This window comes from Camelina sativa, chromosome 6 (assembly GCF_030686135.1).
Source record: "Camelina sativa cultivar CO46 ecotype springtype chromosome 6, ASM3068613v1".
Classification (NCBI taxonomy): domain Eukaryota; kingdom Viridiplantae; phylum Streptophyta; class Magnoliopsida; order Brassicales; family Brassicaceae; genus Camelina; species Camelina sativa.
In genome coordinates, this window is record NC_141885.1 from 13,814,136 (window position 1) to 13,832,676 (window position 18,541).

Sequence of the window (18,541 nt, forward strand, 5' to 3'; positions counted from 1 at the left end):
ATGCAGTCTCTATCTTCTCTGCCGTATGCAGTCTCTATGCAGTATCGTAGAGAGTCTTATGCAGTCTTATCTCTCTGCCGGATGCCGTCTCTATGCAGTCTCTTCCGTCTCTTCCGTGTGCCGTCTCTATTTGCAGTCTCTATGTGTCGTCTCTATATGTGCCGTTTCTATGTGCCGTCTCTATGCAGTCTCTTCCGTCTCTTCCGTGTGCCGTCTCTATTTGCAGTCTCTATGTGTCGTCTCTATATGTGCCGTTTCTATGTGCCGTCTCCATGTGCCGTCTTATGATGCAGTCTTATGTGCCGTCTCCATGTGCCGTCTTATGATGCAGTCTTATGTGCCGTTTCTATGTGCCGTCTCCATGTGCCGTCTTATGATGCAGTCTTATGTGCAGTCTCTATGCAGTATTATGCAGTCTCATGCCTCTGCAGTCTCATGCAGAGTCTTATGCAGTCTTATGTCTCTGCTGGATGCCGTCTCTATGCAGTCTCTTCCGTCTCTTCCGTGTGCAGTCTCTATGTGCAGTCTTATTTGCAGTCTTATGTGCAGTCTTATGTGCAGTATTATGCAGTCTCATGCAGTCTCATGCAGAGTTTTATGCAGTCTTATATCTCTGCCGGATGCCGTCTCTATGCAGTCTCTTCCGCCTCTTCCGTGTGCCGTATTATGTGTAGTATTATGTGCAGTAGTATGCAGTCTCTATGTTAACTTAATGACGTCTTATGCCGTATCGGCCGTCTCTCTGCCGTCTCTCCATTATTACATCGTCTCGCCGTCTACTTCTACAATTATTACATCGTCTCTCCTCGCTACCATCACTCTTCTTCTCTTCTTCTTCTTCTTCGCCCTTTCCTCGTCTTTCAACTTCTCATTCACCTTCCCATCAACAACATCAATAATGGCTTCGTCTCCTCTAAGTGTGGATGCTCTTTCAATTGTGAAGGCAGTGGGTACGCGTCGGAGATAGGCACTATTAGGGCACTATAGCGGCTTGAGAGACGTCTTCGGTCCTCTGTACAAATTAGCTAGGGTGATCAAAATTCGTATTTTAGAGATTATAGGAGAAAAAAATCCAACTAAGAATTACAATAAAGTCATCTATACTAATAAAAAGTAGGAGCTATAAGCTCCTAAAGTCGTCCAGATAGGATTTTAAACAATCAATAGAAATTTGACATATCACTTATTAATATTTTATACAATTTCCATAATTTTTTATATTAAGAATAATTTTAAACAACCTATCATGATTTGACATGTCATTCATTAATATTTTTTAAATTTACAGATTTTTTTAGAAAAAGGAAAATTTTAAATATATGGAAATCAAAGAACTAAGCATAATATCCCACATTGGCTATAAATTTTTTAGACAATGATTCAGAACCAGTATAAATAAGAGTAATATGCTTCCAACAATGAATGAGCAGGAAAGCTTGATTTATCAGGCGTCCAAGTTTAAAAGTTTTATTTGGTTTGACCTCGTTTTTTATTTGATCAAATTAAAACTTTAAATAGTTTCAAAAAAATATTATAATATTTAAAAATTTTAAAAGTTTAAATATTATAAATATTGAAACGTTTAAAAGTTCTTAACTTTTAAAAAGTTTTTAAATATTATAAGTTTTAAATTTTAAAAGTTTAAAATATTATAAATATTAAAATAATTAAAAGGTTCAAATTTTATATTTCAAAACCTTTTAAAAGTTTAAAATATTATAAATATTGATGCAAAACATAAATTATCTTATTTATCTACATTTGTGCTTTTTATTTCTTATGAGCTGTAAAACATATTTTTGTGTATGATTTTATAAATGAGTTGATATTCTTTCATTAGTTTTTTTATTTTTGGGTCTAAGGAAGAAGGATTGACATCGCAAGACCTTAATTTGATGTTTGAGTCAAATTTTGAGGTTTAAAGAAGAAAGATGGACGACAAACACACACGTTTTATTAGCTATACATAGGCATGACCAGGGTTCCGGTTGTCACGGTTAAGGTTTATTAACCATCGGTTATGGTTAGAAATTTTTGTAATCTTAACCAGAACCGTTTCACAAACGGTTAAACAGTTACGTTTAAATACGGTTACGGTTCAAGCGGTTACTGTTATTTACGGTTACGGTTGTTTGATAATATGATACGGTTGATATTATTTGATGATATAATATAATTGATATTATTTATTTATAATTAATATGTTCTTATAGTGTACTCATATTTCTATATATCATATGACTCATATTAAATAAATAATTATTAGTATATTTTATTATGTTTTTAAAATATTATAAACCAAGTAAAAATTTTGGTTTGAGAAGTTTCTAAACCGGTGGATCTAAAACCAAATAAGTATATGGATAAAATTTTCAATAATTGGGTGCATGTGTTGACTATGCTGGTAATCATGAATTTCACAAATTTTATAAGAAAAGAAATAATTTTGTTCTTGGAGTTTGGTGGATTAATAAGTTGTGTAGTAGTCTAAAAAAATGTTTTTCAGTGGAAGAATGTGAAGAAGTTGACGAGGAAGAAGAAGAAAAAGAGTATAACGAAGAACCAAATGGTAAAAGTTACGATGACAATTAACACAAAATTTGACAATGAAAATGACAAGAAAGAAAATGAAAAATAAAAAAACATTGAATAAAAAACACGAAAACATAGGTGGTAGCGATCAATTAAATATGAAAACGAGTTAAATTCATGATTATAAAATTGTTTCGTTTTTCTGATGGTCAAAGAAAATGGTTTAGGATATGTGAGGTTATCAGTTTGATTTGCCTCGCTTGGACGCCAAGTTAAATTTATGATTTTTTTATCAGATTTGATTTTATAACACAACTGATTTTTATATTTTAAAAAATTATGTATCTGAAATTTAATTCTTTTCCTTAGTACTAATTTTAAGTTTTTTTATGAGATAATATTTTATTACCGTAATCAATCATATATAATTTTTATCAAAATATATCAAATTAAATTCCCACGCTTAGCGTGGGTTCTAAACCTAGTACTAAAACTAAAGAACCTGTCTCGATTCATATAGAGACCCCTCCTAGCTAGCCATCGCCTAGATCTAAAGCGGCGAGCAAAACTGGTGGCGACTTCAAATAAAGGTTTAAGACCAAAAAATAAAACAGGGCATCCTACTCTCTTTAAATAGAGATCGAACCTACCAGAAAACCCTAAGTAAAAAGGAATTTTTCAAAAAAAAAAAAAAGTACAAACAAAAGATAAGTATTGGAAAAAAAAATACTAACCATAAAAAATTATCAAAGAAAAAATATATACTAACCATAAAAAAAAGGCGAATATTGACAATTAATTGAAAAAAAAAATCTCCATATTAGTAAAAAGGGAGTATAAAATTAGGGAAAATTGGAAAAAAAACGTTTTTTTTTTCAAAAAATGTCCATATGTACTTTTATTTTTTAGGTTTGGTAAAATAGGTTTTATAATAATAAAAACTCAGTTTTACCCCTACTTTTTAAAACCAAACTAAATACGAAAATACAGTAAATAATAATTAACAAAAGTTAAAAAAAAAAAAACCAAAGTGATGGAAACCTCTAATCGATTTAGAGGTTTATACACCCCAAATAATGAAAACCCGAAAACCCTTTTACACTTAGCTTTCACTTTTACCAAATCGTAAACCAGAAAAATTGACATCGACGACGGCTTTAACGGACGGTGAATTACTGCCACTTGTTTTTCTGATTAATCGACAGCGGTGAGTATCTTTTTCATCCTTTTCTCATCTGGGTGAAGTTTCGTCGTTGATTTGTCCCCCTCCTGATTTGATTTCGTCCTTGATTTCTCATCTTATTTGCTTCCATGGTTTTTTTTGCTCCCATCGCTAAATGTCGTTTGCTTCTCTTCAAATCATTTGAAATTCGGCTTCATATTACAGTGTAAATCACTCAAAATTTCTCATTTTATATAGATTTGGAAGTTGCATGTGGATTTTGTTAATCGCTTTTGAATTCCTATTACTAAATTGAGCTATCAACGATGAGAGTAACGAGCAAGGCTTGTCTTGGTTCATCTTCATCTAATTGTTTCATAGTTTGTCTCAAGAGTTTTGAAATCCCGATAGCTTGAGTTGGTAATTGCTAAGTTTTGTATTAAATTCTCAATTTTGGTAGTTTTAAAAGTTGGTTTGATCGCTTATGAACTGTTCTTGGTTTCATTTTTGGTTTGATAGTTATTTGATTGTATTATGTTTTATGCTTCACATGTTAGGTGTATATGACCAATATTAGCTTCTTGAATATAGAGGACAAAGATGGATCAATCGGATTGATATCAGGTTTGTTTATTATTTTTGAATATTTGTTTTTTCCGTGATGAGAGATTTTTCTCTTATTTCTAACAACTCATTTCGTTGTGTTTGATTTAATTTTGGTTAATTGTTTTGTTCAGGCGTTGAAAAAGAGTACCCTAAAAGCCTTTTCAAATACGGTGATGAACCACAAGTGAAGCAGATAAACAATAGCTGCAGAATGTCTATCATGACAAGAATCAAGGATGCTTTGCCAACCGAGTATGAGAAAGTGAAGAGTGATCATGTGTTTGCTAATGTGTTTGCCATCTACGAGAATGGGTTAGGATACTCTGCGAGTTTGATACACAGCATTATGTCTCGGCAGTTGCTCACAGATAAGAAACATGAGCTTTGGTTTTTGTTTGGAAGGAAGCCAATGAGATTTTCGATGCAAGAATATTATGCAGTCACTGGACTCAAATGCAATGATGATTTCAGCTTTGATTTGAAATCTTGGAAAGAAGACAGTTGGAAGAAGGACAAAGGTTTTTGGGCTAGATTATTAAAGAGAGATGGGGGGATTACCATTAAGAGGCTGAGGGATGTGCACCTAGTAGACAAGCTAAGATTTGTATATGTGTGCGTCATAGCTGGTTTGGTAATGGCTAACGACGAGACGAAAAAGATCCCTCTCTCATACATCAAGTTGGTGATGGATCTTGATAAGTTGAGAGCTTATCCTTGGGGTTTACATTCTTTTGACTATCTTGTGACCTCGATCATGGACACAAGAAAGGAGTTGAAGAAGACCAACAATTATATCCTTAATGGTTTCTCCTTTGCACTTCAAGTATGGGTTATGGAAGCAATTCCAGTGATTGGAGAATTGTTGGGAGAAAAGATCAACAAACAATTCACAAACGGTGCTAGATGTTCTAACTGGAAGGGAGCTGCAAAAGTGTCTTATCAAGACATTATCTTCATAGAGCAATCGTTTGGACCAAAGGTTAGTAATTTCTTTTCTCTATTCTTCTTTAATTGTCATTGTCTGAATATGGTTCTGTTTTTTACTATTGCTTAACCAAAATTTTTGTTAATGTGTTTTTGGTAGGATATCATTTATCCATACATCTCGAGGTCAGGAAATTGTGACATATACGATGATATAGAGTTTTTTAGGCCTGATGAGATCAATGATGTGGGAGTCAAAAATGTAAACGATTTGGTGCGATCTGGTTACGATTTTAGAGACCATGAGTGGGGTCATGTTGAAACTAATGATGTTGAAGAAGAGAAGATAGAGGAGGTTGTAAATGAAGATGATCATGTTGAAAAGGAAAGTGATGGAGATAATCAATTTTCTGGGTTGGAGAGTAGCGAGAAGAAGCAAGATGTAAATGTGGGAGCATCAAGCACAAAGAAGAGAAAGACAAAACACATTAATCATGGTGCAAAGACTCGTAAAATGCAACTCCTATGTCAGTGAGCCGCAACCACTCATGGTTTTGATGAAGAAATGAAGTCATTCATTAAAGGTATATTTGAAGCTTCTTTCAAACCTTTTAAGGAAGAAATAGGCCAGCGATTGAAGAAGATGGAGGAGGATGTATCAGAAGTGAAGGAGATACTATCCACTCTAGCATCAACTTCGACACAAGCCACACCACCATCATTTAAACCAAAAGATGTGATAAGTCAATAAATAATATTTATGCTTTGGTGTTGTATATGTAATGGTGCCTTACCAACTTATTGATTTTTATTTTTTGACATAGGGGAAATCACCATCCGTTCAACCAAAGAGTTTGGTAAGTAAAAAGTAACTTGGTAAAACTTGTTTTGGAAATCGGCTATGTATTTTTTTTTTTGAAAACATTCGGCTATGTAATTTTTTTGAAAATATTCGGCTAATTGTAAACTATGTATTGTAATTGTCTTGGTGAACTTATGTATTGTATTGTAAACATTAAACTTTGTTTGCATGTCTTTGTTTGTAAACATTAAACTTTGTTTGATCTTTCCATTGACAGGAAGACAACTTTGTTTTCGATGATTTGTTCACCAAATCGGGTGCCATAGACCTTAATATTGACAGTCAAGTTTTATTGAGCACTCAAGATTTCTTAGAGAAAAGTGTAGGACATCTTTCGCAAAAACCATGTGTACCCGAAGTTGATCCTACAATAGATGCGGGAAAGTATGACGACGATGCTGATTTGGTTTTCGTATCCGATGTTAGATGGAATGCTTTGGAAGCATGACAAAGGAATCTTGGGTACGTCTTCTAATTTTTATTCAAAATTAGACATATATTTTGTAACATATATTTACAATTGTCCAGATTTTATAATTTTTACCTTACAAATTACTACTTGATCGTGTCATTTCTCACAACAAGTGGTTGCACAATCAAGTAAGTATAAACTTGATTTTTCTCAATACTTAAATTGTTCATTATTTTACCATGGTCAAATTTAAATTTAACTTTTATTTGTTTTCAACGAAATGGATGCGATGATGTATTTATTCCGGGAGAAAACATCTTTAGGGCGAATGAAGTCAGACCGTGTGGGTTTCATGAATTGCATGTTCAGTGAGACAATCAAAGTGGAATACACAAAGTACTTGAAAACAAAGCGTCCGCACAAATGGGATAGTAGACTTCTCGATTATGCTAATGGTGAGTTTCCTTCTCACGGAAAGACAGGTAAACAATCAGGTACAAATGTTGATAGGATATACACTCCGATTTTTGTTAACGGCAACCACTGGATTTCTGTTTACGTTAACTTCGTCTTAAGAACTGTTGAAGTCTTCGACTTTGCTGGACACAAGAATAGAAGGTATGTCGAGTGTTTCGCAAACTGCATCCCAAGGATTTTGAAAGAAATTAATGCAAAGGTGAATGGAAAAGCATCTCTTTTGACACAATATGAAATCATAGAAATGAAGGTGTTGTCCGAGTTGAATAGGTCGAAGAGCGATTGCGGGGTCTATGCATTGAAATACATCGAGTGTCATATGAAATCTCTAAGTTTGGATTTGATGACCGATGAGAACATCAAACAAGCGCGTTTGAAGATTGATGTCGATCTGTGGGAAGCTGCAAATGATCCACTATTACTTGAGCGTATGAAGAACTATGTCCCTCCAAAGTTGGAGTCTCATAGAGTCGAAATTGACTGATTTTTCATTTTTTTAGTATGTCTTTAGTTTGACACATTGTATGATTTTGGTTTCATTTTTAACTAAATATATGGTATGACTTTGGTTTCATTTTTAACTAAATATTTGGTATGACTTTGGTTTCATTTTAACTGAATATATGGTATGACTTTGGTTTCATTTTTAACTTAATATATGGTATGACTTTGGTTTCATTTTTAACTTAATATATGGTATGACTTTGGTTTCATTTTTAACTTAATATATGGTATGACTTTGGTTTCATTTTTAACTTAATATATGGTATGACTTTGGTTTCATTTTTAACTTAATATATGGTATAACTTTGGTTTCATTTTTAACTTAATATATGGTATGACTTTGATTTCATTTTTAACTTAATATATGATATGACTTTGGTTTCATTTTTACTTAATATATGGTATGACTTTGGTTTCATTTTTAACTTAATATATGGTATGACTTTTGTCTTTGTCTTCGATGACTTTGTTCACCAAGTCTATCAAACCAAGAAACCGACTTTTAATTTGGTTTAATATCAAACCGAATTTTTAATTTGCTTTAAGAGCTAATACCAAATTAATAACTTAACCGATTTTGTATCTTGTACCAAACCCGATCCTTTACAGTGACACACATAAATACCCAAATTTAAGAAACCTAAAGTCGACCTAGTTCTCGTTCGATTGTGAGAAGAAGATGAGCAATGTATCGACAAATTCGACTGGATCAACTAGTTCCTGTGCAAGAGGAAGAGTGGTTGGTGTCCCAAGGAGATGTTAGTGCGGGAAGGAATTGTAGTACTTATATCGAAGTCTGATCCCAATCCTTACCGGAGATATTATCGTTGTGGCTTTGCTGTATCAAACAAGGTAAATTGGTATTGTTACACGTTTGAATTTGTTTTTAATTTTGATTATAACAGTTGGGCTTCTTGTAGCTTAGGAACGATGATCACACCTTCAAATGGGTTGATGAGGCTTTGGTCAACGAGATAGATACACTTACTACAAAGAATGTTGAATTTGAGAAGCATCTGAAAGATTTCAGAACAGAGAGATTGGAGTTTGAGAAAATAGTTTACGAGAAGATGGAAAAGGAGATATTTGAGAAGATAGAGGATGCTTTGTCTGAAGCAAAAACCATCAATAAGAAGATGATGGTGATCTTAGTGATATTGTGCATGATCATGATTGGATGCAGCAAATTAAAACGATTAGCGTATGATTATGATCATGTGTGTTTTTTTTTTTTTTTTGAATTTGTGAGCTTTTTTTCCTTTTGGACCTTCACCGTGAAAAATTGGTTTGTGAGCGTATCACATTGATCATATTTTTTATCGAATTTCTTAGCATTTGAGAATGATCATGTTGTTAACTTGGTTTGATGTTCTTAAGGAAGAAACCAGAAAAAGTGAAATAATGTGGAGATTGAACTAGACTTGACAACTCAAGAGGAAAGTTTAAACAAAAACTAGAAATGAATAATTCAACCATAAATTGGGAATGGTTTAAAATCCTAACAAAGAATAAAACATAACCTTACCTATATTGGGACATCACATGTTGATTGGTTGTGTCCTTCTTTACCACAACGGCTACACTTGTGTCTCTTTGACGATTGTGATTGTTGAGACGCTCTTATCTTGTCTTCAACCGTTTCATGTCTTTGTTTTCTTCGTCTACAAGGGTGTCTTCTTGTTTCAGGTGGTATAACTTTTGCAGCCTGAACGTGGTCAGGGACGCCCCATTCATTCTCTGGAATACCTATTGGATTAACAGTCTCCTCATAGTACTCTCTCCAACTAGTAGTGCTATACATATCATCAACATATGGATATAGATCATTGCCTATATCAAAAGCTCTTTTGATGGCGTGTCTGCAAGTAAGTTTGCCCATTTGGAACTTCCCACATGCACATGTCCTTCTCTCCAAGTCAACCACAAAGTCTACCCCATTCGCTTTAACCTGCATTATGTTTCTTCCAATCGGATAACTTTTAAAGTATTTACCTTTCACTATTCTTCTTGAAATCTTTTTCTCCACCTTTACAGTTAAAGGATCTTTCTGCTTGGCACTTAATTCTCTTCGCTCAAAAAACCACCGTGTTAACATCTCTCTGATGCTGTCTAACAAAGGGATTATTGGATACTCTCTAGGTGATCTCAAAGCTGAATTGATCGATTCTGCAGCATTGTTTGTGTTCAAGTCATATATGTATCCAGGGAAGTGGCATCGAGCCCATTTTTTAACCTGAGCATGCTCTAGGTACTCTCCAATCGCAGGACTGATGTTACAAATTTCTCTAAAATATTTTTCAAACTCAACAACTCTATAAACTTTAGATGCTCTTGAAACCAAATCAGCCACACCCCTTCCCTTGTGATATGTAATTACATTACCAATCAAGTGGTGGATGCAAATACCATGACTAGACAATGGATATATTTTTTCAAGTGATTTGCTAATTGACACATGCCTATCTGATATGAAAGATAACTCTTTATCATCTCCAATAACAACCTTAAGTTGCTCAAAAAACCACTCCCATGAAGAATCATTCTCAGAATCAGCAATTCCAAATGCTATTGGATACAAATTAGAGTTACCATCTACAGTTGTAGCAACTAGCAGAACTTCTTTGTATTTGTTCTTCAGAAATGTTCCATCAACCACAATAACTTTCCTCATTCCCTTGTAAAATCCTCTTATTGACTGACCAAAAGAAATAAATAGATATTTAAATCAACTGTTGCAATCAACTTCATAATTTGTAAACGTACCTGAATTCGTTTCTTGTATCATTGACAAGTACTTTGGTATTTTACCATAACTCTTCTCAGGAATTTCTCTAACTTTATTCACTGCATACTCGCCAGACTCCCATGCCTGAGAGTAAGTTAAATCACAACCATACTCTGTACGAATAATATTAATGATAGCATTCGGTTTAGGCCCTTCCAATACACCCTCATAATTCTGCATAATGAGATGCCCAATTGTTTTAGCTGATGGTGTCCTACAAAATTTCTTCTTCTTTGAAGGAGCACAAGTATGGAGACCCACAAACTTGTTGATCTTGAAATACGTAGATCCATTAAAACATTCAGCACGAAGACTCCATTTGCAAATATCCTCTATGCAGCGTATACACCAGAATTTTGTATCAGATTTTGTAACCCTGTAGTCACAATTGTACCTCATCGCATACAATTCCATTGTTGCTTGTAACACTTCTTTGCTTTTGAAATATTGACCCTTCCTTACGCTCACACCTTTGAACGACGTTCCAACACCATAACCGGCGTTCTCGTCGGATGTTTTTTTTCCCTAAAACATCATTCCGTTTGGCATCATCAGTACCCACAAATAAAGCTAGGTTTTCATTCGGTGTACCATCGTCATCTTCATCACTTGAAACCCCTGGTTCTTTATTCAAATCCAGTTTAAATTTGCTCCCAACATCCTCAACACCACCTTTGAATGTCACACACAAATTTACTGTTTTCTTCTTTTTATAGTATGAAAGAAAATTTGTGACCTGACTATTATTAATCATAACGACAGGAGGACATTCAGCAGTGAGATCTGTGGGTAAAAAACTTAGCTCCATATCAACCATACTAGGCTTTATTCCATAGACTTCTGAAACCATAATCTTCAATTCTTCATGTGTTGTACTCGATTCCAAAGTTAGTAATCTTCCACGATTTTCTTCATCAATAATAAATCTCCACTCATGATTGTCAAACAATCTCCACACACCACTCTTAACATAGATGTGCATTGCCATGGCTCGAAAATGGTGAAAAGAAATGGGAGAAAACGGTGTTACACATCATAAGCTAGTGCACTAAACGATTAGGGTTGTTTTAAAAATTTCTAAAATCGTTAGACAACTATTTCTAAATTTCGTAGAACACAATCTTAACAAATAAGTACGATCTTATCTAATTATTAGATAAATATTGAGTTTTCTATTCTAAATATTCACTTTCAATATTTAGCAATCACTAAAAGTTTCAGAGTATACAATCTACTTTTTGGTAGTAGATGTCAACTAATTTTCTCAGAGATAGAGTAAAAAGAATAACACATATTCTAACGATTTTAAAGCATAAAGTTTACCGTAGTAAGATTATACTAAAACGTTTAGTACATAGAGTAAACCGTAGAATACAAATTCTGAATTTTGTAGAATCCAGAATTTTGGGCCCCTAAACTATTTAGAAAAGAAACTATTCCTGAATTTAGTATAACATGTACAACATGTTAGAACACATCATCTTAAATTTTCAGAACAGCAGAAAACATTTTCTAAACTTTTTATATCAAATTTTATCCATCAAAAAAACAACTTATACAATTTTTTTTTTGTAAAAAATAATATTACCTCTATTATTGTATATCTACTTATTTTCCTATATTTCACATTCTAAAACTTGTTAAATTTGATTTTTTCAATTTTTATGGGTATTTTAGGTAAAAATGACCATTTTCAAAAAAGGTATAGATGGACAATTTTTTTTAGTGATCTTTTTTTCCAATTTTCCCATAAAATTATTTCTGGATCAGGTCATAACTAAAATTAACCCAAAATTTACTATTTCGGATACAAGTTGAATTATATCCGGAAACTACGCCTGGGTGATCCAAATAACACCTCCAAATTTTGTTTCCTCGAACCAAAACCGAATATAATTCCTCGAACGAAATCCGGTAAAGATTAATCCTACAATTTAGGCAATATTAAAATTAATTTGACGAGATATGCCATATGCCATATTAATGAGTCCCGTATCTCCTAACTTTCTCCTTCGATCTCATATTCATGCCAAATACATATGATTACCGGATTTATCTCTTCTACATTCTCCTAAGATCTCATAACTTTACCTGATATATATGCTTACCGGAATTTTAGTCCTGTAATTGATCTCTAACAACTGTATCGAAAACTCATTCGACTAAAATTTCGGAAATTTGATTACCGAAATTATTGGTAAATCAATTATGATAATGTTTAGATGAGAATATATTTTACCTATAAATACTGATTACTCATACACATCAACATCATACCTTCAAACAAAGCTTTCATCACTTCTCACTTTATCTTACGAAATGGCTGCCAACTTAGCAATAACTGATCTTGCATCCATCAAGCCTTTCAAGACTGTTTGGAAGATCCAAGTCAAAATCATCCATAGCTGGCAGCATTACACCAGCTACTCTGGTGAGATCCTGGAAATGGTCTTGGCTGATGTCTCTGTAAGCTTACCAACAATACACATACACTTCATACCTTTATGTTTAGAATATTTTGCAAAAACTTTCACACTTACTATGAATATGTTTTTTTCCTTCTGTTTAGGGTACTTTGATCCATGCGACTGTAAAGAAACAACATCTACATAAGTTCCAGCGTATGATCGTCCCTGGTCAATGGAGAATCATTGAGAATTTTTCATTGACTAAGGCTACTAGAAAATTTAGGGTCACAAAGCATGCTTACCGTATGTCTTTGTTGAACACATTCATCATTGTGTCATGTGCGTTATTTTCTGATGCCATCTACCTGGACTTGGTTGATTTCCAGACTATTCTCAACGAGCCATCCTTGAATGAGAACATTTTGATTGTTAGTATTCTCAGAAAATTTAACTATATATATACGATTGTATATAAGTTTCTAATCAAATATAAATTTTGTTTGCCTCTGGTAAATGTTTTCCATTACAGATGTGATTGGCCAAGTTGTAAATGTTGGTGAAATGAAAACTCATGAAGTGGATAACAAGTTCAAGAAGAAGCTTGAGTTTGAACTCAGGGACACTAGGTAATATACTACCGGTACTGACTACTATAATTTTATACTGACTATTATGAGATTCAGTTCTAAGAACGATTGTCAATATACAGGGATGAACGTTTGTTATGTTATGCCAAGTAACAAACAAAGGAAAGTTATGTTATGACACGGAGTAGAAGAATATCGTATATGCCAAGTAAGTTTGATGGTCATAACAGCTTGAAATTCCTTTTTCGTTTTCTAAAAGGACCACAATGTGATGAAGATTTAAGGACTTATGATAGTGTCGTCTATGACTCATACAAGGACGCATGTATGGGCAGGGGATTAATAGAAGAATGATTATTCTTTATGTTTCAGTACTTTTTTCAAAGGTTTCTAAACTTTCCTGCTTTTTCATGTCTAAGTTGATTTTTGTTTTCATTCGATAAATGAAAATGATATTAATAAAGGTTATGTTTCTTTTCTAATTAAGGTTGGCAACCATTTTAGCTAAGTTTGTATATGCAACAACCAATCAAACATATCAATATGAATTTTAATAGAAGTTAAGAAGACTAACCATTTTAAATATGGTGCACAACTTCAACTCAAATCTGAGGCAGAGGGTTCCAAGAAGGTACCTGAAATATATTACAGATTTTTTGTATAGTTCAGTATTATGATGCGGAATCTGAAATCAACTTAACCAATTAATTGGAATTAATTTAGAAAATTAGTAAAACTCACAGTTTAATCCAGCGTTCATGATATCTCTCTGTTTGTCCCTCTGTTTGTTAGATCTCATTCGCATATTTACTGGAAAATTAGGACATATCAATAAGACAATTTAAAATTAAAGCATAGTATACATAACTATTTTTATGTAGTTATCTTGCAAGGGTCTCACCATAGCAAGTAGTGTACTGTTTCAAAGATTGATTCTCCAATTGTGACTTGAATCCGTCGGCCAGTCTTCAATGGCTTGATGCCATTTGTAAAGAATAATGTGAAAATGAAGCAAAGAAACAGTTAAAATTTGAAGCAAAGTATACATATATATATAATTCACAGAAATTGCTGAAGGAAATATATCGATCGACTTGATAAAAATTATGAAAACTAGCCAATGAATGAAAACAATATTATTCAGAATTCAAACCCATTAAGGTATTGAAATGTAAGTTAATTTACTGTAATCAGAATCACCTTACCCAATGAATTAAAATCCTTCGGAGATTTGTAAACCACACACCCTAACCCAAAGTATAAGGAGATTTGGTTGTTCTTGATTACGACTGGATCCCCAAAATTGTTTAACAGAAAACAGGCTGCAGTTTGTAATTGGAATAATCGTGTTTCAAACAATTTATTTTATGGTATAGAAATAGAGATAATCAATTGATTTGAGAAGTGGAAACGCAGTCGACGAGTTCTTTCGGTGAGGGTGATCGGGAAAACTATTCACTTCTCCATAATTTTTTTTTTTTTTTTTTTTTTTTTTTAAATCTAACGCCAACTAATTGTCTGTTGTTTTTTACGTTTTTTTAATAACTTCAAAACCCAATTTCGGCCCAACTAAGCCCAAACACAAATTAATTGTATTAGTTTGATCCATCTTTCATATTTACTATGAACACAAATGTATACTGGACTGATATAATGTAGTCAATAAACATAGGTTACACTATATGTATATAAATGACTTTTATGTATATTTTATCCCCCTCAATGTTATATTAGACTAATATGGAAATACAATCTTATTACAATTTGAGTTATTTAAAATGAACATGTATATAAAATTTTCCCTCACGCTGTAGCGCGGTTCAGATCCTAGTAAAGAGTTAAAAGGGAAACTAAGATTAACAACAACCAGTAAATCTATACTAAGAGGAGGTATTGGATTAGCATTTTGAGATATTTGATGGATTTTAGTTTCTGAGAGACTTTGAATGATATCTAACGATTTAATGGAGTTTTAGAAGATTTTTAATTTTAATAATTAAATAATAGTGATAATTTTATGAGACTTGTTAGAAGATTTTGGAGTATTTAGTATGGATCAAAGAGATTTTTGGAAACGTTTACCTCCACAACAACTTTTTATCCACTTTTTATGCTATCTTTCATGAGTTGTTCTTATACCAAATACCCACAGTCCCACAACAAGATGCAACGAAAAAAACAAAAATAAGTTACACACTTAGCTTTATAATAAGGGTTTATTTCACCCACACCCACTTTGGGTTAAAGTTTTTTCACAAAAACCTACTTTACAAACTCACTATATTTTCTTAAGTTTGATGCTTAGGTGTCCTTGTTTTTTTGACAATTTTGCCCCTCTCCTCTTTCTCTCCTTATTTTCTCTATTTTTCTCTTTTTTTATTGTTAACACTTTAAATGGTTATCATAAAACAAATTATCTATTTATTTATATACAATATGTTATGATTATTATTTTCTACATTTTAAGATACATATTGCTAAATTTTTGATGAATTTTTAGATTATAAAATATCTATTTGTCGTTGAGCATTTGTTCAATGATAAGTGGATAGTCAATTGCAGTTTTGTTAATAGATAGTTACTTGTGTTTATTCATACAGAATAGAAGTAATACCCATCAATTCAGGTATCTATGACAACGTGTCCATATGGAAACATATGGGGTTATAGTGCAATTTGTGGAGACGATATTTGTCCACCTGGATAACTATTTGTGGATACATTATTTGTCAAACTTATCCAAATGGATAACTATTTGTGGATACCATATAATTAAATAACACTCACACAACAAAACTCAAACTTTTTCCAAGATCAAACTAAAACAAATTCAATATTAAAAAGCTCACAAGACCACAATTAATCAGTAAAATCACAAAATCACAATAAAACCAAGAAAACCCAGTTCGAATTTCATATAATCTAAAGTGATAAACTTTAAATATTTCATAATTGTAAAGCAGACAATTTATCTCATAAGAATTAGATTCAAAGGACACAAACTCAGACATCCTGTAAAGGTAATGTTTACTCTCTCATCATGTCGCCATTAGAAAGAATTAAGCAAGGGAGACAACCAAGAAAAAAAAAATTATAGATCTTTTCCAGCTGCTACCCATTGATTGATTGATTGATGATGAAGATGCCCCCAAATACGACTGGAACCGTATAATGAGTTTTTTGGTTGAATACTTTGCCTCTCGCTCTACGCAAGCATCTCCCTTGATTTTTTTTTCTTTCGGTGGAAGAGTCTGGAGTTAAGAAAAAGAGATGAATGATGCTACTTTATAATCGAGGTTTGTGGAACTTGAGAGAGAGATGTTAGTTTGGAAGATGAGAGAGAGACATAAAGAATAGAGAAAACCTGAAAAAGTTGTAGGTATTGGAGTAACTACACAAACAAAAAGTATAGGAAAAGTTGAAAATGGGTGTGGGTGTTAATAGTTTTGGAGAAAGTGGGTGTAGGTGTAAATTGCATGTATCAGAAAACTTAGAAATACTATATTAGTAAGGTACGTGGCTTGCTCTCGTTTCCTTCAAGTTGGTGAGTCTCTCAACGTTGTAGCATCACCACTGGTTAGTGTTGGTATGCTTCGACCATTTCCATGAAAACGAGAGCAAGGTTCCTGATACTAGGATTTTTGTGTTTTCTAGCAGGTTCAATTAACCTTATGTTTTGTAGTATTTAAGGTGTCAATCCAGTTGGGAAACTTTACTATCACTCAAGATGCAATCAAGGAATCACAAGTTAAGCCAATACAAAAAGAGTGTTTGTCTAACAGTCCTAGAATGATGACAATACAAAACGAAATTGAGTAACAGAACTAGAAACGAGAATGCATGACAAGAAGCGAAAATGAATAAAAACATAAACGAGTCTAAGCATGAACTAAAAGGCAAGAAAAGAAACAGTCTCAAGAATGTAATAAAAATCAGAAAGAAAAAGGTCCTAAGGATGGGAGTAATTGATGTCAGTGGAGTCTCCTAGTTTACAGAGTGTTTAACATGCCACAAGCAAACCATCCCTAAACAATGAACATCACTTCTTAGCTAATCCAATCTCTTGACAGAAGCTACTCAAACTCAACCACTTCCAAACCTACCTCTCGCTAGAGAAACATGATCAAGCATGGCATGAAAAACAAGTTCATTCTCGTCAACAAACATCCTAGACAACTAATCTCTTAGGCTAGGAACGTAAGTCTCTAGCACTAGTTGGTCAGACATTTCATCGAACACCTTTTGGGTGCGGAAATGTCTAAAACCTAGTTCCAATCGATCAGAGAGAAACAAGTATTTCTAACTCTAGTCCAGAAGGGAATCATACAATCAAAGCTTAAACACTCTACATCCTAAGATCCTCCACCTAATCTATCACATCCTAAAGAACAACCACACTACTCAGATCCGAAAATCATTATCAAAGACACAAATCCAGGAAATATTGAACAAAGCATAATAAGATAGACAAGAATGATATGAACAACTTTGCAGAAGAAATCAAATGCAAAAACTAAACGGATTAAAAGATATCTGGATACAAAGTCTCAAAACGTTTAAGGTGGCTATGTAGAACCTTAAGAACAAAACGAAAAATGAGATAAAAGATGAGATGTCCCCAAACCAAGACTTAACAAAATGTATATGTAGTAAAAACATGTGAATCCCTAAAACTTAAAACGACAAGATAGAACGTCGGTTCGGGAATCTCCTGAAGCGTGTGAGACGGAACGTCTTCCTGACATGTGCGAACAAGTGGTGGCTCGAGTCGGTGATGGTGTTGGCTCGAGCGGGTGGCTCGAATGTTGGAGGGTCGAGTCGACGGGCAGCGGCTCGAGGTGGATGGTCGAGTCGACGGGCAGCGGCTCGAGCTGGAGGGTCGAGTCGATGGGCAGCGGTTCGAGCTGGGTGTATATGCATCCACTAAAACGATGATAACTCTTGAACCACACCTCCGATTGACTTCAAACAAATAGCATTGGAAAGATGACTCAATTCTCTATACCTTTGATGAAGACGTCGAAAGCTAAATCCCACTCGAGTGGAACGGCTCGAACGGGGTGGCTCGATCGACGGTTCCGGGAGTGGTGATGACATCCATTCCATGCATGATGGATCGAGTGGGATGCTGGTGCTTCTTCCTGGGAGCGCATCCAAGTCGGATGTCGGTCGAGTCACATGAGGTCCATTCCGGGCATGTTTGGTCGAGCCGCATGTCTCAACCTCCATTCAGTTCCAACAGTCTGGACATCTCCTAAACACCTGAAGTAACTCCAATATGC

General features: G+C 33.9%; 3 protein-coding genes and 1 pseudogene across 3 annotated transcripts; 3 read left to right on the forward strand and 1 right to left on the reverse strand.

Moving 5' to 3' along the window:
• Positions 1 to 4,257: 4,257 nt before the first annotated feature.
• LOC147942553 (uncharacterized) lies at positions 4,258 to 6,534 on the forward strand (annotated as a pseudogene).
• Positions 6,535 to 6,835: 301 nt separating this feature from the next.
• On the forward strand, positions 6,836 to 7,459 carry LOC147942554 (uncharacterized). The gene has a single exon (XM_087454020.1). It carries the CDS (start codon positions 6,851 to 6,853, stop codon positions 7,457 to 7,459), a length of 609 nt encoding a protein of 202 aa, XP_087310146.1. The 5' UTR covers positions 6,836 to 6,850.
• A 1,545-nt stretch (positions 7,460 to 9,004) lies between these two features.
• On the reverse strand, positions 9,005 to 10,150 carry LOC147942555 (uncharacterized). The gene has a single exon (XM_087456113.1). It carries the CDS (start codon positions 10,148 to 10,150, stop codon positions 9,005 to 9,007), a length of 1,146 nt encoding a protein of 381 aa, XP_087312239.1.
• Positions 10,151 to 12,709: 2,559 nt separating this feature from the next.
• Positions 12,710 to 13,302, forward strand: LOC147942556 (uncharacterized). The gene is made up of 3 exons (XM_087454019.1): positions 12,710 to 12,730; positions 12,834 to 13,104; positions 13,202 to 13,302. Exons 1-3 carry the CDS (start codon positions 12,710 to 12,712, stop codon positions 13,300 to 13,302), a joined length of 393 nt encoding a protein of 130 aa, XP_087310145.1.
• Positions 13,303 to 18,541: the final 5,239 nt, after the last annotated feature.